Genomic DNA, 22,102 nt, shown 5'->3' with positions numbered 1-22,102 from the left:
CTTAGGGGAGACAATGAGACAGTTTTATACTTGAAATTGAGACTGCTTATGAAAATCTAGGATGTGTGAATCTCTTTCATTTTAGGTCAGCAAATTTTCACCTCTAATATGGGTCAGATTTTGTGCTAGGCGTTGGGATATAGAGATGTTTACTTGTCCTGTCAATACAAACATATATATGTTGAAATCTAAGGTTGGGGTTTTATCTATTTTAGTTTTTTGTCAGTATTTGTTTTACACATTTTGATGCAATGCATACTCATTTAGAAGTGGATTAGACACTTCATCATTGTGAAATGTTTCTTTTTATCTTTACTAATCTTTTTGCATCTTTTTTTTATTAAGAAGAATTTTTTTTTAATGTTTATTCATGTTTTGAGAGACAGAGACAGAGCGTGAGCAGGGGAGGGGCAGAGAGAGAGGGAGACACAGAATCTGAAGCAGGCTCCAGGCTCTGAGCTGTCAGCACAGAGCCCGACACAGGGCTTGAACTCACTAACTGCAAGATCATGCCCTGAGCCGAAGTCGGAAGCCTAACTGACTTAGCCTTAGCCACTCAGACACCCTGTTGCCTCTTTGTTTTTGGTGTTTATTTATTTTGGAGAGAGAGAGAGAGCACGCACATGTGTGTGAGTGATGGAGGGGCAGAGAGAGAGGGAGACAGAGGATCCATAAGAGGCTCTGTGCTGACAGCAGAGAGCCCAATGTGGGGCTTGAACTCACAAACTGTGAGATCATGACCTGAGCCGAAGTCGGACGCTTAACCGACTGAGCCACCCAGGTGCCCCTCTTCTTGCCTCTTAAAATCTACTTTGTGAAATATTTTATTTTATTTCATTCCATTTCAAGAGAGAAAGAGAGAGCATGAGTGGGGGGAAGGGGTGGGGGGGGGGCAGAGAGAGAGGGACAGAGAATCTCAAGCAGCCTCCGAGTTCAAAACATGGAGCTCGATCCCACCAACCATGAGGTCATGACCTGAGCCCAAACCAAGAGCTGGATGCTTAACTGACTGAGCCACCCAGCTGCTCCTACTTTGTGAAATATTTAGATTTCTTTTGGTTAGTGTTGTGGGGAGGAAGATGAGATGTGTATCTTTTCCATCTTTTTACTTTTAGCCCTTAAGGTGTATCTTTCAAGTGGCATATAATTGGTGTTTGTTATTACCTGTTCTAACAACTTTCGTCTTTTAGAGCATTGATACAGTTTACATTTAATGCAATTACTGATATACTTGGGTTTAAATCTGCCCTCTACTTTTTGCTATTTATTCCATATTGCTTCTTCTGTTCTTCGCTACCTCTCCCTTCTCCCACTTTGGATTGATTGGGTTTGTCATTCCATTTCCCCCCTTACTAATATATTATTTATATACTTGTTTATTCCTTATTCTTATTTATTTACTTAATTATTACTCCTTTAGTAATTACCCAAGCAGCCTTTCTTACCTGGATTAATTGGAGGGAACTAAGCCCCACAATAAGGAATTTGAGTGACTAGTTTTGCAATTCACTGGAGCATGGCACATAGCTCGTACCCTTTCCAGATGCACAGGCAAGAAGCTAAGTCATTACATACCGTGAAAACTTACATTAGGCCTTAATTCTCTGGTTGAGAAGAGCTACTAGAGAGTAAAATATGCATTCTTGGCTTATTGAAATCTAATGTAAATTCATATTTTACCTCTTCTAGAACAATGCAAAGTTCTTACAACACTTTAACTCTGTTTTCCACTAATCTCTCACTTATAGAATTATTAACATGTATTTTCATTCTCTAAATATTTTAACATCACCAGGATGATATAACATCATTGTTTTTGTTAAGCTTTAAATTTTAATTCCAATATAGTTAACATACAGTGTTATATTAGTTTTAGGTATACAGTCTAGTGATTCAACAATTCTATACATTACTCAGTGATAACATTATTGTTTTGTTCAGTTGTTGTCCATTTTAGCCTGAAAGACTTACTGTATGTATTTGTTGTTTTTCATTTCTTCTCATATCTCCAAGCTTCTATCTCAGATCATTTATGTGCTGCTTGAAGAATATTCCTTAGTATTTCCTTTAGTGCAGGTCTGTTAATGATGAAATTTATTAGTCTTTGATTGTCTGAACATGTTATTATTTCTTCAGTTTTGAAGCTGGGTAGAGAATTCTGTTGTTGGTAGTTATTTTTCTCTTAGCACTAAAAGGATATGTCATTCTATAGTCTTCAGACTTCCATTGTAGTTACGGTGTTGGGAAATCACCATTAGCCATATTGTTGCTTCTTTGAATTTAAGCTTTTTTTTTTTTTTTTTTTTAAAGTTTTTAAACGTTTATTTATTTTGGAGAGACAGAGTGCAAGTGGGGGAGGGGCAGAGGCAGAGGGAGACACAGAATCCAAAGCAGGCTCCAGGCTCTGAGCTGTGAGCACAGAGCCTGATGTGGGGCTTGAACTCACCAACCGTGAGATCATGACCTGAGCCAAAGTCGGATGCTTAACGAACTGAGCCACCCAGGTGCTACAAGCTTTTTTTTTTTTTTTTTTTTTATCTTGTTGCTTTTAAACTTTTTTTTTTTTTTGGTCATTGGTTTTCACCAGTTTTTGCTGTTATACCTATTGGTTTTCTTTGTATTTATCCTGTTTAGAATTTGTAGTCTTCATTAAATATTTCTTCTGTCCTATTTCCTCTCTTCTCTCCTTCTGGGACTCTAGTTACACATTTGTAAGAGTTCTTTACCATATCCCCTATTTTGTCTGTTATGCACTTATCTGTGTTTTCCATTTTTCTCTTAGTCTGGACTATCTTTTAGTTTACCTATTCTCTCTTTAGCTGTATCTAATATGTTGTTAAGCCAACTCACTGAGTTCTTATTTCTAGTTATTTTTTTTCAGTTACTGAATTTCTATTTGGTTCATTTTTAGAGTTTCTAATTCTTTGATGAAAACTTCAACCTTTTATTTTATTGCATAACCTAAGCATAGTTTTCTTAAAGTTTATGTCTGATAACTCCATTAATGGGATCCCGTGGGTCTCTTTCTGTTACATTACTTCTTGTTTTTAAATCACATTTTGTTCTGTTGTATATCTGGCTAGTTTTAATTGCATGTCAGACATATATGAAAAATTGTTGAAGTAATTAAAGACTCTGGATGTTTTTCTTGTCTTCCAGAGAGGACTTAACTTTGCATCTGACAGGTAGCAAAGGGCATTAGCAATCCTGAATTATTTTAATTTAATCAGAGATTGAAATGAGATGATTTTAAATTGGGCATTATTCCACATGTGGACTAATCTATTTCTGATTCACTTTTATTCTGAGGATATAGCCCTTTGGAGTCCCAATCCAAAGCCTGGGGGATTATCAGCCTCTCCTTCCCTGGCAAGCCCTAAACTCCATTTAGTTGCTCAGCTTCCCACTTACCTCTTCCAGTAATGCACCCACCTCTAGGGAAAGCACAACTCCAGATGCTGGACTCACTTTTTCACTTTCTTTCATTTCCTGTATCTTGGCTCTTCAGGTCTTTGACAACTTATTTGCTCTCTGATACCTTCAAAAATGTGGTTTTTATATTGAGCCTGAATTTTCTAGTTATTCTCAGCCGGAGAGTTAGCCTGTGATTCTGTCCTCTGTAACAAAAAGGGGAGCTTTAAGATTGTCATGAGCAACACAGTCTCTACTCTCTGGGGTCTTATTCTCTGGTTGTGATAGAGGTTGGAGGCTAGAGGCCTCAGTTTATCCTGAGGATGGCAGGAAGGAGCCTGAACAACTACACAGCTCAACATACCCATTTCATAGTTGAGGAAATAGGTCCAGAAAAGGCCAGAGACTTACCTATGTTTATACAGCCAAGTAATGACAGAGGTCGCCCTGGAATTTAGATCTCCTGCAACTCCCGCCCGTGAGCACTTACACTACACCAGGCTTAGGAAGATGTTTATTTTTTTGGTTACTCTTTTTATTTAGTTATTTGTTTTTCCTTGTATTATAGATATTTCAATCTTGCACAAAAGTATAGGGAATGGTAAATTGAACCTAAATATTTAGCCATCACCCAGCTTTCATGGTTTTCAAAATATAGCCAAATCATTTTTTATTTGTATCTCTACTTTTCCTTACCACTGGTTTTTTGTTTTTTTTTTTTTTTTTTGAAGCAAATCCCAAACATCATATCATTAAGTTCATAAATATTTAGGTTTATATCTGAAGTACATTATATATAAGATTCCTTCCTTTTTTCCTTCCTTCCTTTAACATAGCCTCAATATTATCACACCTAAAAAAAATGAATACAAAAAATATTGTCAAATATTCAAAATAGTTTAATTCCATTGCCCTTATTACAAAATTACAAATCATTACGGCTAACTGAGTTCATATTGGATTTCTTGTCTAACAAGTTTGGGGCCTTTGGTTCCACTGCATTTTTTTCTGTGCAATCATCTTGTTCCCCTAAGGGAGAAAGAACGAAAAATTTCATTTCTTCCTAGTCTATAGAAAAGGAAAGAGGGCACAAATGGGTAAAGGACATGGCCAAGACCTCATGGACAGTCAGTGCCCTCTGCTGAAAGGTGTTGTGGGAGCTGGACACGGGGAGAGGGGGAAAGCCTACTCTTCCCAGGTCTACTTAGTCAATGTGGCCAACCTCACCTATGGGCCAGCTCTGTACTCAGGGAGATGATCTGGATATTGCTCACCCTCATAGGGTTCCATTCTCTTTTGAGAGGATAGGGATGGAGCAGAGAAAGGCTTCTCTTCCCTTACAGCTCTACCCTCTATTCTACATGGAGACCCATGAGGCATATCGAGCAGGGAGAAGTGTAAGCTAGGAGGGCTAACCTTTGACAGCATAAGTAGGCTGGTCTGTTATCGTAGGACTAATTTTATGAGAAAAAGTGCTGCAAGGACAGGACTGTCTTCTTCCTTTTGTGGTCCCATGCCCAGCTCAGGTCTTGACACATAGTAGGGACCTCCATCTAATATACAGCTTGATAGCAGCCAGTATTTATTGAGTAATTACTACATGTCAGTTACTGTTCTCAGTGATTTCCACATATTAATTAATTTAGTCCTCATAGCTAATCCATTTGATAGGTACTTACTATTCCCATGTTAAAAATGATGATGCACAGAGAAGTTAAGACATTTTAAGTGATAAGTAAAGGGGGTAGAGCCCATTCTAAGCAATCTAGCTGCAGAGCCTGGGCCCTTAACTACTACAGTTCTCTGTCCAATAGCGTACTTCACATTAGGTATTGGGAACTATGGCCTGTGGGCCATATCCAGATGTAAGAATAGATTTTACCTTGTATCTTTTTTTTTTTTTAAACATTTTAAAAGGATTATTTAAAAAGAGTGGGGAAGAGGAGAAGAAGAATATGTAACAGAGACTGGGTGCAGTCCACAAAGCCTACATTTATTATCTGTCCCTTTACAGAAACAGTTTGCTGACCCCTGCCCTAGTGGAGACAGTAAGAAGGGTTTTTGGACCTGTTCCCTGTCTCAGGCTTGCGTTGGTGGGTGTGGTGGGCAGGCTAAGTTCGAAAGGTGAGACTGACCAGCAATGGTCAAGACTTCAGTTTTCCCAGCACATAAGAGTCTGAGCTATCTTGGTTCTGTTTCCTTCTCCAGGCTGATGACATGAATGTCAAGTTGGAAGGGGAACCTTCAGTGCGGAAACCAAAGCAGCGGCCACGGCCTGAGCCCCTGATCATCCCTACCAAGGCGGGCACTTTCATTGCCCCTCCCGTCTACTCCAACATCACCCCATACCAGAGCCACCTGCGCTCTCCTGTCCGCCTAGCTGACCACCCCTCTGAGCGGAGTTTTGAGCTACCCCCCTACACCCCTCCCCCAATCCTCAGTCCTGTGCGGGAAGGCTCCGGCCTCTATTTCAATGCCATCATGTCAACCAGCAGCATCCCAGCCCCTCCTCCCATCACGCCAAAGAGTGCCCATCGCACCCTGCTCCGGTCTAGTGAGTGACCCACCCTCAGGGGCCATGGGGGCAGGGAATGTGGGGAGGGAAGGCAATGGGCAGGAATGAGACTCTGCCCATAAGGCTGCTGGGGATTGGGCTGGAACACTGGGAAAAGGGGCTCCACTCTCTCTTCTCTGAGAGAGAAAAGGTGGTTGTCCTGGTTCAAGAACAGGCAGGGATGGGGTAGGGGATATCAGCCCAATTGCTTGGGTTCAAATCCCAATTCTACAATTTACTGTTATGTTCCCTGTGCAAGTCATTGAAACTCTCTGGGCTTCAGTTTCTTTAGTATTTAATTGAGGATATTAGTAGTACTTGGTTGTTGGTGAAATTGCCAATTTAATCTATTTCTGGATCCACAAATAGCAGTTTCCTATGTTCAACCTGATAGCCAACTCACGGGGTTGTGGTGAGGTTCAGAGGCAGCAACAAACGTCAAGCACTTAAAACACCATGCCTGGAGCAGCATCATGCTTGCTCTTAATATTATGTGGTAGATCCTGCCTCCTGGGGCTCTTAAATAGTTGTTTTGGCCAAGAGCAGACATGTTGGCTGGCCCGGGTGGTGAACTGTTGAAAAATGTGGGCCACTCCACAAAAAAATCCATTTCCTTTGAAAAATGGGATAATCTTATCTCGTAGTGTGGTGGAGGATTAAGTGGGAGTAAACACCTCCAGAGGTAGAACAAGGGTGAAGCCTCCCATCACTAGATTACCCTTTGACCCTGACCTCCCATGCTCTAGCTCTCTGGTGCCCCCTGGTGTCTGTGGGTGAGAAATGGCTCACCCTGGGCTGGGCTGGCTGGCTGGCCTTCCATTCCACCCTCCCACCTACCTTCCAAGCTTCTCTCCGTGCCTGGGTTGTGCAGGAAGAAATCACCGTAGAGACCAGACCGGCAACAAAGAGAGGCCTGTCCATCCATGAGCATTTATCGAGTACCTGGGCGTAAAGCATTGAACTGGGTCCTGTGAAGGCTCCAGTAGTGTATGGGACAGCACGGGTCTGTCAGTTCTAAAGAGAGTACAGGGTCATTAGGGAGTTGACATGGAAACCTGGGAGACAGAAAAGCAGAGGTTCTGGGCACAGTGGGATCAACAGCAAGTGAGTGAGGGAGACCCTAACCTCCAAAGCCTGCAGAGCCTACTAGCCTGGGGTGGTGAGAAAGCCTCCAGGAGAGGGTGGGGCTAGAGCTAAGAGCTTGAACTAGGAAGGAGGTGGGGAGGGCACACTCGGCACCGGAATGAGTGGTGGAAAGGCCTGGAGGTAGGACCGTGCAGGAAGAGCGAGGAGCCATGAGTAAGCAGTCAGCTAGGTTCCAGGGTCCGGGCAAGGGGGTGGTGGGAGGCATAGATGAAAGGGGAGCTGCATGAGTGAGCCGAGCTGAGGAGTTGCAAGTTGCAAAGGTGGGGGGAGGTCAGCAAAGATTTTTGGAGCAAGGGAGTGCCTCCATGTGGGGCACTAAGATTAGTTCAGGAGAAACTGAGGCAGAGAGTCCAGCATGGAAGCGAGGAGATATGAACAGGGTTCTCCTTCACTGCCTTGCTAGTGTGCCAAACGTTTCAGCTTCTTTACTAGAGCAAGCATAGTTTAACGTTGGAGCTAATTCTGTAGTATGGGAGCTCCTGGGGCAGGGACCCAGCTTTGGGTGGTGGTGGTAGTGGTAGTGGTAGTGGTAGTAGCTAATATTTATTGAGGGCGAGGCTTTGTGCATGATTTCATTCAGTCCTCGCATTAACCCTAGGAGGTAGGTAGTAATAGCCCCTTGCAGCAGGTGTGAAAACAGAAGCACCCACGTGCTTGGCAAAGTCACAGTTAGTCGTCACAGTTGCAGGCTGAGGAGCCAGGATTCACCGTGCCTGATTTCCAAGTACGAGTCTCTGTGAGTCACTGCCATGGCTCTTGTGCAAACGGAGCAGCCATGTAGGGTGGGGTGGGGGAGGGGCGGCTTGCTGAAGGCAGGAGGGTGCCGTTCACCGATGTGCCTTTTGTCCCATAGATAGCGCTGAAGTCACCCCACCTGTCCTCTCTGTGATGGGGGAGGCCACCCCAGTGAGCATCGAGCCGTAAGTGCAGCCCTTCCTCTGGCCTATGGTACGAGGGTGGCCGATGGGGTCCAGTGCACGCAGGCCCTGTGAGGAAGAGGAGGGTTGTGTGGGGCCCACAGAGGGCTGAACAGCCTCTGAGATTCTGCAACTGGCTCTGGGCTTTACTGTCCCCACCCTAAAGGAAAGGACCAGCTCGGTTTGAATTTGCCTCTGAGTATCGGCAGGGCAGTCCATGAGACTCTTTCCCTATCTGTAAACTCGAAGCTTCTCCCCTTTCCAACCTCTGGGCACTACCAGGTCCCGTTTGCCAGGCTGTTCTCACGGAAGCCAAATTCCTTACACTCAGCTGAGGTCTTGCTGTGCTCAGCGTCTGTGGACTACCCCCTGCATCTTCTCCCATCCCAGAGAGAAAGATTCCCTGTGCCCGCGAGGTGAGGCCTCACTCCCTGCCCTTTCCACCCCTGCAGACGGATCAACGTGGGCTCCCGGTTCCAAGCGGAAATCCCCTCCATAAGGGATCGTGCTCTGGCAGCTGCAGACCCCCACAAGGCCGACTTGGTGTGGCAGCCGTGGGAGGACCTAGAGAGCAGCCGGGAGAAGCAGAGGCAAGGTGAGAGGGGGCCTGCACCAGCAAGTGAAGGTGGGCTGTTGGACAGGTGGGTGGGTTAGGCCCTGAACGAGATTTCTTCTCCTCCCCTCCCACGCTTGCTCCAGTGGAAGACCTGTTGACAGCCGCCTGCTCCAGTATTTTCCCTGGAGCTGGCACCAACCAGGAGCTGGCCCTGCACTGTCTGCATGAGTCCAGGGGAGACATCCTGGTGAGACGATGGCCCTGGTGGGGGGAGGGACCCTGAGGGAGGCTGGCATGGATCCATGTCTGCTGCCCAGGAGCCAGGGCTGCTGGCCCACTGATTGGAGGCAGGCAGGAGGGTCTGACCAGGATGGGGGTTGTAGGGGCTCCACCGAAGGTAGTCGTAGTTCCAAACTCCAGACTTTGCTGCACAGGGTCCTCTTGTCTACCCTAGTCCCTGATTCTGGGTCAGTGGGTCCCCGCCCTCAGAAAGGCTGTCACTGAGGCCTTTCTCCACCTATGGCTGTCTGTCCTGGGGGCCACACGTTCTCTCTTAAGAGGCCCTTGGCCTGGTTCCTGAGCAGCTCCACCCTCCGTGATCTTGCCATCCTGCCAAACCTCTTGCCCCTCAGCAGTTACACAGGGTAAAAATAAATGCCCACCTTACTACTCAGAGGGTTGAAGAGGCCTTCTGAATTGTGCCTGGCACCTAGGAGGCTCAGCCTACCACTGAGACCCCTGCAGGGCACTGACCTTTTCCTCACTTCCCCTTCAGGAAACGCTGAATAAGCTGCTACTGAAGAAGCCCCTGCGGCCCCATAACCACCCACTGGCAACTTATCACTACACAGGTGAGCCTGGGACCTGGAGCCTCAAGGTCTCCAGCATCAGTGGGGCCCAGCTTGGTGCTGAGTCACAGCCCTGGATGGGGGTGAGGAGGTCGGGGGCAGATAAGCCAAGAGCCAGAGTGAAAGAACTGACACCAAAGATGGGGTAGTTCTCAAGGGGCTTCCTGTGCCCTGAAGGGGCAGAGAGAAAGGCGTGGGCAGGTGGGAGCCCATGCAGGCAAAAAAGCCCATGGCAAGGTGCAAGGGACAGGAATCTAGGGAGTGCCGTCCCAATTGGCATCCGGTGCTTGGAACTTAGACAACCCCTGGAGTGCCATGTCCCGTCCTGGGCACTGTGCTTTTAAAGGGACAGTGACCAAATGGCATAATCACAGCAGCCACCGATCCCTGTTGAGTGGTACCTCTTGTGTGTGCCAGGCAGAGCAGCAAGGGTTCCATGTGCATTATCTCCTTGAGTCTGCACCACAACTGGTGAGGTGGCTTGTGTGACCAGGTCCCAGTTCCCAAGCGAGGTGATTGAGGCTCAGAGGCTAGTAAGTGGCAGAAGCAGAAATATGGATCCAGCTCTGAATGGCTGCAGAGACCGTGGACGGATGACTTCACACTTTTCTGCTGGTCACTCACAGTCCCATCCACCTCACTAACCCTGGCTCCCGCTTTGCCTTACAGGTTCTGACCAGTGGAAGATGGCTGAGAGGAAGCTGTTCAACAAGGGCATTGCCATCTATAAGAAGGATTTCTTCCTGGTGCAGCAGCTGGTGAGCTGGGGCTCTGTTTCAGGCGCAAGAGGCAGCCAGGGGCCGGCTGTGTGGTTTGGGGCTCCCTCTGCCGGTGGTGGCCCTGCAGTCTCTCTGAAAAAGCAGGTTAATGCCACTAAGTATTGTCGGAGAGAATTTTCTAAACAAAACAAGGGGAGAAGATTGGGCCTTTCCTCCCCTTGGTTCCGAGCCTTCTTCCCTCATGTTAAGGTAGTATGGCCATGCTGGGGGTGGGGGTGGGGAGTGGGGGGGTGGTCTCAGAAGGAGGCCTGAGTGGGCAGACCCAGTGGTGTCAGACTTCAGAGAGTGACTTGCCTGAGGCAGAACAGGAAGAGAAGGAAGGCTGCAGACTGAGGTGAGCCATTTCCCAGGGGGCTGGAGTACTTCAAAAGCCACAATCAGTAGGTAGAGGAGAGGTCACCCTAAGATGAGGGGAACTGAGAGCCAACAAGTGACTGTATAACAGACCGGGCTGAGGGGGGCCCCCCACTGCCTTCTTCCTGTCAGACCCAGGGCTTCCTTCCAGTAACTCAGCTGACCGAGCAGAGGAGGCCAAGTTGACTTTTCCTAGATTGAATTTATCTTGCCTCTCCCCATGTTCTTCTGGGAGAAGATTGTTTTGCTGATCCAAGGACCTACATCTTTCCAGCAGCCCTGTCTCATAAAATCTCAGCTGTACAGACCACCGAGGGAATGGGGTTTCCAAGAATGTGCCCTTTCCTCCTGGAATTGTAGATTGTGTCAGGACAGCTCTGGGGACTGGGCAAAGTGCAGATGAATTCTTCTACAAGGGCCCTGTTGTGAGGACAGTCATTTGCTGGGTTTCAGTAACATTCCATTCCCCGATTGGGCAATATTTCTGCGAAGTACACGCCTGTGAAATTCACTGTGGTGCCCCTAACGCCTTAATGAAAAGAGCAGACTGTTAGTCACACAGATGATCAGAGAGAATTGACAACAAAAGTGTAAACAGGATCTAATTAGTAAATCTGTGACTTGGCCATTCCTGTGAGATACAGCATATCTGTTTTCTCCTCAGGCGCAGAGAACTCACTGACCCCCTGGGCTCTGTAGACAGACTTCCCAGCTCCCACTGCAGCCCAGCAGTTGGCAGAGCAGTCTGGGAGCCTGGGGGAGAAAGGGCAGAGTCAGAGCCTTTAAAGAGCCTCTGTGTGTGGGAAATCTGTCTGGAAACTAAACCCAGTAGCCAGATGGATTTGTGAAACAGGAGCGCGCTAGGATTTCAGATCTTGGGAGGCCCTTGGAAGTCATCTTACTCGTGAAGAGACTTACCTGAGGTCACACAGTCATTTAGTGGCAGAGTTAGGAGTGAGACTTAGGCCTTCTGCTTCCTTTTCAGGTTTTTCCAGAGCTTTCTTGTTAGTCTCCCTTGAATCCCTCTCTGATATAGGACAGTTTAACATTCTTCTGTCCTCACTTGTCAGTTGCTGTTCCCTGGGAGGAATGACAGTGTTGCCCAGATTGATGAAGGGAGTCTGTGTTGCCGGGTCTGGGCTGGCTCTGAATGGGGATGGTGTCCAGACTTTTTCACCCTTAACTGTTTACTTTGAAAAATTTGAAACTTACAGAAAAATTGAAAGCATAGTACAGTAAACACCCACGCATTCCTCATTTAGATTTACCAATTGTTAACACTGGTCACACTTGCTTTCCCTCTTTCTCGGTCTATACTTAAATTTATATACACGCTTATTTCATTTCTCTGTGTTTTAACTAGTCATTAAAAGTAAGTTACAAGCGGTCCCTACGTGGCTCAGTCGGTTGAGCATCCAACTTTTTTTTTTTTTAATGTTTATTTATTTATTTTGAGAGAGCGAGAGCAGGGAAGGGGCAGAGAGAGAGAGAGAGAGAGAGAGAGAGAGACAGAATCCCAAGCAGGTTCTGCATTGCCAGTGCAGAACCTGATGGGAGGCTCGAATCCATGAACTGTGAGATCATGACCTGAGCCAAAACCACGAGTCAAATGCTTAATCCATTGAGCCACCAGGGTGCCCCAAGTGACAAACTCTTGATTTCGGCTCAGGTCATGATCCCAGAATATTGGATTGAGACCCATGTTGGGCTCTGTGCTCAGCATGACACCTGCTTGAGATTCTCTCTCACTGCCCCCCCCTTCCCTATACCCCTCTCCCCTGCTCATGCTCTCTTAAAAAAAAATTTTTTTAAAGGTATGTTACAGACTTGATCCAAATATCTCTTAAAAACAAGGTTATATATTCTTGCAAAACCATAATACTATTATCATACCCAAGAAATTTAAACTAATAATATTCTCTAATATGCAATCCCTATTCAAATCTTCCCAATGGCTCCATGTGGTCCTTTTTGGCTTTTTTTTTTCCCCTTCCTAATAGTGCTGAAGTGTTGTTTAATTGAATTAGTCAGTGGTTTGTTCAGAGAAGGCATTGGAGAAATGCTTGTATTTCTTGGGTTTCTTGGGTTTAGCATTTGGGGAGGAGGGGACATGCATGGATGGGAAAGGCTGGAGAATCTCCAGGCAGATGAGCTGAGCCAGGAACTCTGACCTCAGTTTTGGCTTCAAATCAGATCCAGACCAAGACCGTGGCCCAATGCGTGGAATTCTACTACACCTACAAGAAGCAGGTGAAAATTGGTCGCAACGGGACGCTAACCTTCGGGGATGTGGATACAAGTGACGAGAAGTCGGCCCAGGAAGAGGTTGAAGTGGATATTAAGGTGACTCCCTTCCCAGCCTCAGCTGCTTAGAGTCCTGACTGTGTCTGGGGCCGAGGGCTGAGTTGAGAGCCTGGGGCCAAGCTCTCTGGAAGCCCCTGGAGGGTAAAGAGAGCAAGGCAGTGTCCCTGACAGCCCCAAGGAGCTGATGTCCTGGGCACTGGACCTAGCCCTTTAGGTCCCCCTCTCTGTCTGTCAGCGGCAAGGTAATAATACATTGTGTTGATGCAGAACATTGGGGAATTTTCCCACAATATCTGCATCAGCACTGACCTCCTGTCTCCTCACAGCGCACCTCTAATACTATTGCCCAAACTTGAGGCATTCTTGTACAACCATCATGAATGTGTCATCTCTGCATCCTACCACATGTCAACGTTACTGTTTCTGCTACATCCACATACCACCTGGGCTACTACTTCATATTTTTCTTTAAGTCAACTCAGTTTTTACTCAGAAGGGAAATGTTATGTCCCAATCATAAGCAGAAAACCAGTACTGTTTGCCGTAGAAGGCACTAGCAAAAGTAAATATATATGAGAGCCAGTGTTGTTAAATTCCAGGTAGATACTGTTACCTGCCAGGGCTCTGAGTCTCAGACCTGACCTTTGGTTAATTAAGTCTGGGGGCTTATTCTAGGGAGTGTGCGACTCTTGATCTTGAGCTCGTGAGTCCGAGCCCCACGTTCAGTGTAGATTACTTAAAAATAAAATCTTTAAGGGGCACCTGGATGGCTCAGTTGGTGAAGTGTCCAGTTTAAGCTCAGGTTGTGATCTCGTGGTTTGTGAGTTCAAACCCCACGTCGGGCTCTGTGCTGACAGCTCGGAGCCTGGAACCTGCTTTGGATTCTGTGTCTCCCTCTCTCTCTGCCCCTCTCCTGCTTGCGCTCTGTGTCTCTCTCGCCCTCAAAAATAAATATTAAAAAAAATCTGAATCACAGGAAAAATTATTAGGGAAGCATTAAATAGAGACAAGCAGAAGTTTCAAAAAAATCTCTAAAAAATAATAATAAAGTCTGGAGAAGTATAAAAGACACATTTAGACCTAACTCAAAACTTTATGTTTGACGTAATCAGGATTGAAAAGAGAATGCTATTTAATTCTGTGTCCACATATCCATCTAACATCATGTTGGGGTTATAACTCCATACTTGCTGACATGCTGCATGAAGACAGGGAGTGGTTTGGTCCCTCTTTTACAGACGGGGAAGTGGGTGGAGTTCCCAGAAGCATTACAAAGAGTTTAGAACTGGAGCTAAGGCTGCTGTCTGCTCCTCCGGACCACCTTGCCAAAGGATGTGTCTGTCTCTTGGACTGGCATGCTCCCTTCCTGCCCCGAGCTCAATCTCAAGTGCTCAGTCTCTTCCTGAGGGCTTTCAGGGCTCAAGACTCCCTCTTCTTTCCCAGGCCGACTATCTGGGGGAGGATATAGAATTATGTAGTGCAGGAGGCTGGCTGGGCCAGGCCAGGCAAGCAGGATGAGCAGGGACTAGTCGTCCCCGGCTGGGTCAGAATCGGAGCAGTATGGCTGTGTAACTAGAGCTCCAGGCTCACTGCCCTCATTCTTATCCCCCATAGACTTCCCAGAAGTTCCCAAGGATGCCTCTTCCCAGAAGAGAGTCTCCAAGTGAAGAGAGGCTGGAGCCCAAGAGAGAAGTAAAGGAGCCCAGGAAGGAGGGGGAGGAGGAAGTGCCAGAGATCCAGGAGAAGGGAGAGCAGGAAGAGGGGCGAGAGCGAAGCCGGAGGGCAGCGGCTGTCAAAGCCACACAGACACTACAGGCCAATGAGTCGGTAAGTGTGACCTCCACTAGGGGAGCCCAGGGCCAGGAGGAGGGCTGGAGCTGGGCCTGGGGGTGAGGGAGGGAGGGCAGAACAGGAACATGGTGATGATGATCATCGCCATGATGGCAGGAAATGTACTAAGTACCTTACGTTTTTAACTTATTTAATCCTCATAACCCTACGTGGTAGGTACTGTCATCATTCCCATTTTACAGATGAGGAGATGGAGGCCCCTAGATAAGACAGCTGGTAGGCAGCCTGACTCCAAAATTGTGCTATTAAGTTTTTATACTATACTGCTTCTGTACCTGAGACTGAAGAAGAAGGCCTTGTGAAAACCCAAAAGGTGTGTGGGACGTGGCAGAAGCATCTATGAGTTGTACCTGTGGCAGGCTCTCCATAAGAGAGCTGTGTCCCTGACAAGAATATCTGACAAGAATGAGCTGAAACATTGGGGTGCCTGGGTGGCTCAGTCGGTTAAGCTTTGGCTCAGGTCATGATCTAGTGGTTCGTGAGTTCCAGCCCCTTATTGGGCTCTGTGCTGTTGGTGTGGAGACTGCTTGGGATTCTCTTTCTTTCCCTTTCCCCCACTTGCATTCTCTCTCTCTCTCTCTCTCTCTCTCTCAAAATAAACTTAAAAAAAAAAAAAAGGGCTGAAACAATGAGAATAATAACAATGACCCCTCTCATAGGTTCTCTGCAAAGTGCCTTCCTTTCCAGTATCTCATTAATTCCTCACAATAACCCCATAAAGTGTTAACCCCTACCTCAAAGATAGACGGAACTGAGTTCAGAGATGATATGTGACTTGCCTGAGTTCCTGCCTGCAGTCCTCATAGTGAAGTCCTCTGTCCACCATATCATAGACCAAGAAACAACACATACCACCAGAGGTGTTCCTTGTCGGGGAGATGTCCCCCCAAAGAGAGTAGGGATTACTATGAGAGCCTTACAGATTTTTTTGTGTTGTACACTCAGGCTTGCAGGAAGACTCCAGACTGTTTGCTCCCTTCTGAGCCTGGGCTGTGCTCTTTCTCCCAGAGCTGTGCTCTATGCGCAAGCTTCATCAAGTCCTGCTGACTTTTGGGAATACTTCCCTAGGAGGGTCAACCCCATGCACGTACTTATGACTCCTGGCGGCCATCTGAGGCTCCCCTAACCCAAGGCCTGTGATTCCCCCCAAGCACCTCTCCAGGTCTGTTCCAGGTGTCCTCCACTCTCCATCATCTGCTTGGCATTTCTCGTGGTGACTCATGCTGTCTGTCCCTTTCACTAGATTTCAAGCTCCCTGAGAGCAGGGGCTCCTGTCTGTCCCCTCTGTATCCCCAGCATATGGCACCATCACATGGATTTGAATCTGATTTATGGAGTTAAGGCATGAATGGATGGACTAAATGACTGAAGACATGAAAACATTAATTGAGACACCAAGACCCCCTTCAGATAGATGCAGGGAGACGTCTTCTGGCAGCTTGGGCTGTCCCACAGGATTACTGTACCAATAGCTTTGTAAAGATACAGTTGGCCAGGGGCGCGTGGGTGGCTCAGTTGGCTCAGCGTCTGACTTTGGGTCCGGTTATGATCTCGTGGCTCTTGAGTCTGAGCTGTGCATCCGGCTCTGTGCTGACAGCTCAGAGCCTGGAGCCTGCTTCAGGTTCCATGTCTCCCTCTCTCTTTGCCCCTCCCCAGCTTGTGCTGTCTCTCTCTCTCTCTCTCTCTCAAAAATAAACATTAAAAAAAAAAAAAAAAGTTGGCTAAAGACCCAAATGGGCTGGCAAAAAGCAGTGAGTACCTTGTCACTGAAAGGATTCCAGTGGATTCTAGAGGACCGTTTGGCAGGAGCATCTGACCTTTAAGAGCCCTGTGTTCCTGAGATGCCAGAATTCAGGAACCTCTCTTCCCCAGATCTCTCACCTCTCCTTGTTTGATCCTCTCCAGGCCAATGACATCCTCATCCTCCGAAGCCATGAATCTAACGCCCCTGGCTCTGCTGGTGGCCAAGCCTCAGAGAAGCCAAGAGAGGGGGCAGGGAAGTCACGGAGGGCACTACCTTTCTCGGAGAAGAAGAAAAAACCGGAGACATTTAATAAGACCCAGAATCAGGAGAACACTTTCCCTTGTAAAAAGTGTGGCAGGTAAGATGCTAGGCCCTGCCTCCCCTGGGACCCAGCAGGGTGGCCACGGCTGGGGGCCAGGAAGTGTGCTTTCCAGGGGAGCTTTCGCCTTGTCATCTGATTGGCTCCGAGGGTTTCTAGGGCAGTGACGTCACTTGGCAGCTCTTAGAGGAGGGGTTGACAGCACTGGATCCGGAACCCTTCAGTTCCCTAGGTGGAAGGTGGAGCGGGCCGTGTGGCCCAAGCCAGTCAGGCTGGGCCGGGGACCCGCCCGCCACACAGACGCACCCATGCACGGGAGCGCACACGCACACTGCCCAGACACACGCGCACCCGCACGCACGCTCTCTGGTCTGGTGGTCAGGGGGTGGGGGGTGGGGACGGCCCTCTTACTGGAGCCCCTCCTGCCCGGCCGCAGGGTGTTTTACAAGGTGAAGAGCCGCAGCGCCCACATGAAGAGCCACGCAGAACAGGAGAAGAAGGCTGCCGCCCTGAGGCAGAAGGAGAAGGAGGCCGCTGCCGCCGCGGCAACCGCAGCCGCCGCCTCTCCGCACCAGCCCGCGCTGCGCGAGGAGAGCGGCGCAGGTGAGAGGGGCTGACGCCGCCGGGGCTCAGGGGCCCGCCCCTCGCCCTGGACCCCCGGCCCTCCCTGCACCAGCCTGCCCGAGCTCCTGCGAGCACCCTGGAACCTCCAGAGGGAGAGAGGAGAGATCACGTGGACTTTTCTCGGAAGAACAAGACAATAAAATAAACGGCTCTTTTATTTATAAAGGCCCCAGGAGCAGTCGTCTAGGCTGCAGGATCCAGTTCTCTTTGCATTCTATCTGTCGGAAGTAGTCCTTGCGCGTTCCTCCAACTGCACTGCGAAGGCCCCTGCTGGCTGGGGCTGCCCCTCCGGACGGGCTCCAGCGCCGCCACTGCTGCCTCCCACGCTGGGACCGCTGCTGCCGCGCAGCCTCTTCCGGTCCTCCTGGTTCCCCCTGCTCCCCCTCGGTCACCATGGAGAGCCAAGCAAGCACAAGCTCACCCTCCTTGCAGCATTATTCCCCGCCCCCCCAGAGGACCTTAAAGGCTGCACAGGCCCTGCCCCAAGCCCCGAAAAGAGGAACTCCCCTGGAGGGATTGTGGTGGCCGTCTCCGAGAAGGAGCTCAGCCTGGTACCTGTGCTGTCCCCTACACGACAATGTCCAGGCCTAAGCTGCTCCGGTGACCCTGTCCTCAGGCCACCACCTATGGGAGGAAAGCTACCAGAATGCCTATAGGGCAGAGGACAGGTACCTGTCCCTTTGCTGCTTGCTAGCGGCCTGCTAGGGCTGTGAAGTTTTCTCAGATATTTGGGGAAGGGGCCAGTGTTGGGTCTCAAGCTCTCAGTCTGCTGGAAGGAAGGGAACTGTGCAGAGGGTGGAAGTTGTAGGGTTGGGCTGGAGAGAACTTTTGATAAGCCCTGGCTCTTCCTGCTTCCCACCTTTTTGCCAAACACTTTTGGTCCCCGAAGGCTGCTAAGGGGGTTTATCCTGGGCCCAGCCTGTTCCCTCTTGCCGCAGGTTCCTTGCCTGCGTATGTCCTGCCCTTGGCAGCTGCTTCCTCACCCCATCCCACCTGGTCTAGCGTGGATATCCACCGCCCAGCCCCCGGTCCTACATGCTGGAGATTTCTGGATCCTTCCCTGGGAGGGAGAGGTCTCCTAACCAGATTGGACAGGAGCCTTCATTCCTCGACTTGTGTCATTTGGGAGCTATTTATTTATTCTTAATATTTAATTTTTAACATCCTCTCAGGGACCAGGGGCCTCTTGCTTTCCAGAGGCCCAAGTGCATTTATCCCAAAATAAGGCACCTTCTTGGCATCCCCCCCCCCCCCCCCCCCCATTCCTAAGACCCTAAGGTCCCTCACCTCATTGCTCTGGAAGCTGTTGCCAGTAGGGGTGATTAGTAGCACTGAAAGAGGGTGGAAAGGTGGAAGGTGTCACCAAAGCCACACAAAGACCAGCAAGAGCAAGGGAGATCAAAGGCAGTTCTTATTGCTACCTCTTCTCTGGCTGTATTTTCAGATTGCCTGAGGGGATTGACTGGAAGCCAGAATTCTAGTTTTGTTTCTAGTTTGAAGAAGCCATATTTGGCATGGAGTCACTGAAGTGAAGTGCTAGAAGGTTCCAGAGGCCTCCCTTGCCAGTCCCATAGAGGGCTGAGTTATTTTTCTGATCTTGCTACTCAAGTTTAGTTGTGTTAGAAGTTCTAAGTGAATGCAAGTATGTTGCAAGAATGCAGGTCAGCATGTTAGGAAGGAGCCAAAAATTCTACTACTCTCCTTACAAGATAGCCTAAAGGCACCATGTTGGTAGCTAAGAGTGGGGAGGGAGTTTTGTGTCTAAACTATGCACTAACTGGTGTTTTTCAGCATTGATTTATGCATTAATATGGTTCTTCAGGACCCCAGATATGGGAGCAACATCTTTCTCCCCGCCAGACTCCAGGACCGCTACATAGATCTTCAACTTCCCAGTTAGTTTCCTCCAAAGGCTTCTACAGACTCAATGTCCCAAGATCGCAGAAATCTGGTATACCCTCCAGAAATAGAAGGGTAGCAAATTTAGGCTGTCTGCTAAATCACTTATGTAATAAGAGTGCCTTCGCAGCTTTGCCCCAAAGTGCTACTTATGTTTCCCAAGGTTTTTTCTATTTAAATATAATTTAGTTTCAGGCCCCTCTGTGGATACATGGTAACAGGAACCTCCTTCGTTTAGAGTGATTCTCCTCTTCTAAGCTCATAGAAATCAGACTAGGTGAAATGTTGGTGGAGAAAATCAAGGTGGTACCTCTGTATTAATTCCACCAGACCCTGTATTTTAGAAGCGTTCATGCTCCAGGATGGATTTATATCTAGAATATAAGGTGAAAGTTAAAACGTTTAGAGGGCAGATGCAATTGTTCCAAGTGACCTGCCAATAAAGTAGGTGCAGCCATAGGAGCTGGGATAGGTATATCCTTTATGGTGCTTTCTCCCTGTGAACACATTAGGCTCGTCTTGTTTGTGTTTCTTCCTTTTTTCTTCTGTTCAGAGCTGTTTAAGAAGTTAAATGACAAACACCTCCAGCTTTATTATGCCCTCCCCATGCCATTTCACATATCCATCTTCCAGTCTCCATCTACACTTCGCTAAGGGCATGAAATTAACCTAGTGCCTGTGTTCCAGACCTTTTCTGAGGTCTCTTACCCACCCACGGAGTCTGTGCTTCAGTGCACTGGCCTCCATGCCTTCAGCAGCCCCCCTCACAGCTAAGGTACACCCTCATCCCTTCTGCCTCCCCACCTCCACCCCTGGCACAGAGGTCGTGTGCTGCTTATGTCTAAAAGAAATCCCCTATATTTAACTGCCTCAGTGACCTAACCTCTTTCTTCTCATGTGCCAGATGTTAAGATGAAGGAGGAATACAACACATACTCAAGCCTCAGCTGTTTAAATATATTTTCTCTGGGGCTCTCTTTTTTCGAACGGTATTTATTACCAGACTAGCAAGCCTAACTCCTTAGGTTTACAGGAAGTATGCATATTTTTATAAAACAATTGTATGTCCTCCCCATATTTTGCTGTGTTAATATTTGCCTCTAACAGTTTGCAGCTGTTTCACCTTTTCCTTGTTTGTCTCTAAGTTGAAGGCCTTGTTTGGAGGGGACAGCACAGGAACAGCCTTGACAGTCTGTAATTATTGTACAGATATTTTAATAGCATATAAATAAGTATATTCCTTTTATTTTGGGGAAAAAAACATCAGACACTGCCTTTTGTGTGTTTGCTGCCTGTGGCACCCTTTTTTAAAGACTGTTACATATTAAAATAGTGTGTATATATATATATATATATATATATTACCTCTTTTGCTGTACAGTTGTGATAGACCAGACTGAAGATTTTATTTTTTGTGTGCTTTTTATAAAAAAAAAAAATAACACACTAAAGTAAATCTTGCGGATGTGATTGTAATGTACCTATGTAACTTATTTACTTTTGAATGTTCTTCTGTATCTTTAAACCTTTTATTAAATAAGGTTTTAAAAATTCAGAGTTGAAGGCTGTGTTCTTTTGGGGAGATTTTCACCATCTGGGATCGACTAAGTAGGCCTTGTTTTGCTTGCAATGTATTACTTGACATTTGGAACCACAAGGATTCTCTTTTCATCAGGTCTTTGTCAGTGATGCCGGGAGAGGAAAAATAACACGCTAGTGTTTGCCTGTTTGCAAAGATTACTGAATAGACACGGATCTTTTTACATAACTTTAGACAAGAAAGAGTCTCAACTCAGTGTCTCACACAAAAATATGTACACGGCACACTTCCAACGTGTTAGTTTCATTGACCTAAAGTATGGAGGGTGCAGAATGCCATCAGGTGGCACAGGGAAGTCGCGGTGCTAAAGATGATATTTTCCTATGCAGCGGCAGGCCAAGTTTGCCTTGACGGATGCATTTTCAACAATATCACCTTAACTTCACTCCAGAATTGTATTACCTTTTAAACACGGTGCTTTGTTAGAAAAAAAAAAAAAAAAATCCGGAAAACGTGAAAAAGGAAATGCGCCATCAAAGTAACGCCTGGAGACCCTCGCTAGCACCTTGGCAACCGCTCGACCCCGAGAACCACGGGAACTCGAGGAACTCAGGTAGTCAAGGCCACCGTTGCCATGGTTACGCTCCGGGGCGGGGCGGAAGCAGCTCACTGGGCCTGCCCCGCTCCCCACTGCGGCAGTAACGCCTTCGCTGGCTGCGGATCCCAGGACCTGGCAGCGGAGCTGCGCCACACCGCCGCAGCCCGCCGCAGCCGGCGCACCGCCACTCCTGCCCGCCCTTGCCTCGCTTCTCCGGCCTCCTGGCGCCTCCGCTGCCCGTGTCGTCGTTCCTCGGCCACCTCGCCGCCTGGAGCCATCACTAGGTCTGCAAAGAAGCCACTTGCGGACTGGCCCCGCCGCCGCCGCCGCGACCTCAGAACAATCTCTTCCTTCGGGGACTGCGCAGCCCTTGTCTGCAAAGCAGCCGCTCCTCGCCCAACTGAAGGCCGGGCTCCGACCGCGAACGCCGGATCAACAGCGGGAGCAAGCAGCGGGTGCCCGACGCCCCAGCTGCCGAGAGGAGGCGGCCACGCCCCGCGACCACACCCCGGCGCCTCTTCAGCCCCGCGGCTCCAGGCTTCGCCACCCGCGGTCGCTCCTCGCCTTCTGCGCTGCGACACGACACCCTGCGTGCGGGTGGGAGACCCGGGCTGCAGACCCCGACCGGAGACGCAAGATGGCGGCGGACGCGTGACTG

The 22,102-nt window shown here is 48.2% G+C and overlaps 1 protein-coding gene across 4 annotated transcripts in view; it reads left to right on the top strand.

Annotated features, from left to right (window-relative positions):
- Positions 1-20,780, top strand: part of MIDEAS (mitotic deacetylase associated SANT domain protein) — a 67,778-nt gene extending 46,998 nt beyond the window's left edge. For 3 of the 4 annotated variants that reach the window (XM_042943728.1, XM_042943727.1, XM_042943729.1), the window contains exons 4-13: positions 5,620-5,965; positions 7,965-8,031; positions 8,481-8,623; positions 8,728-8,831; positions 9,360-9,435; positions 10,102-10,190; positions 12,759-12,908; positions 14,484-14,696; positions 16,626-16,822; positions 17,220-20,780. In XM_042943728.1, coding sequence (XP_042799662.1) covers positions 5,620-5,965; positions 7,965-8,031; positions 8,481-8,623; positions 8,728-8,831; positions 9,360-9,435; positions 10,102-10,190; positions 12,759-12,908; positions 14,484-14,696; positions 16,626-16,822; positions 17,220-17,400 — 1,566 coding nt within the window. In that variant the 3' untranslated portion in view covers positions 17,401-20,780. Of the gene's footprint in view, positions 1-5,619; positions 5,966-7,964; positions 8,032-8,480; positions 8,624-8,727; positions 8,832-9,359; positions 9,436-10,101; positions 10,191-12,758; positions 12,909-14,483; positions 14,697-16,625; positions 16,827-17,219 lie in introns of those variants that run through there. The other variant, XM_042943730.1, reaches the window with a different exon arrangement.
- The last annotated feature ends 1,322 nt before the right edge of the window (positions 20,781-22,102 follow it).

The sequence above is a fragment of the Panthera leo genome, chromosome B3, assembly GCF_018350215.1.
Source record: "Panthera leo isolate Ple1 chromosome B3, P.leo_Ple1_pat1.1, whole genome shotgun sequence".
NCBI classification, from domain to species: domain Eukaryota; kingdom Metazoa; phylum Chordata; class Mammalia; order Carnivora; family Felidae; genus Panthera; species Panthera leo.
This window is presented reverse-complemented; position numbering and strand designations above follow the sequence as displayed.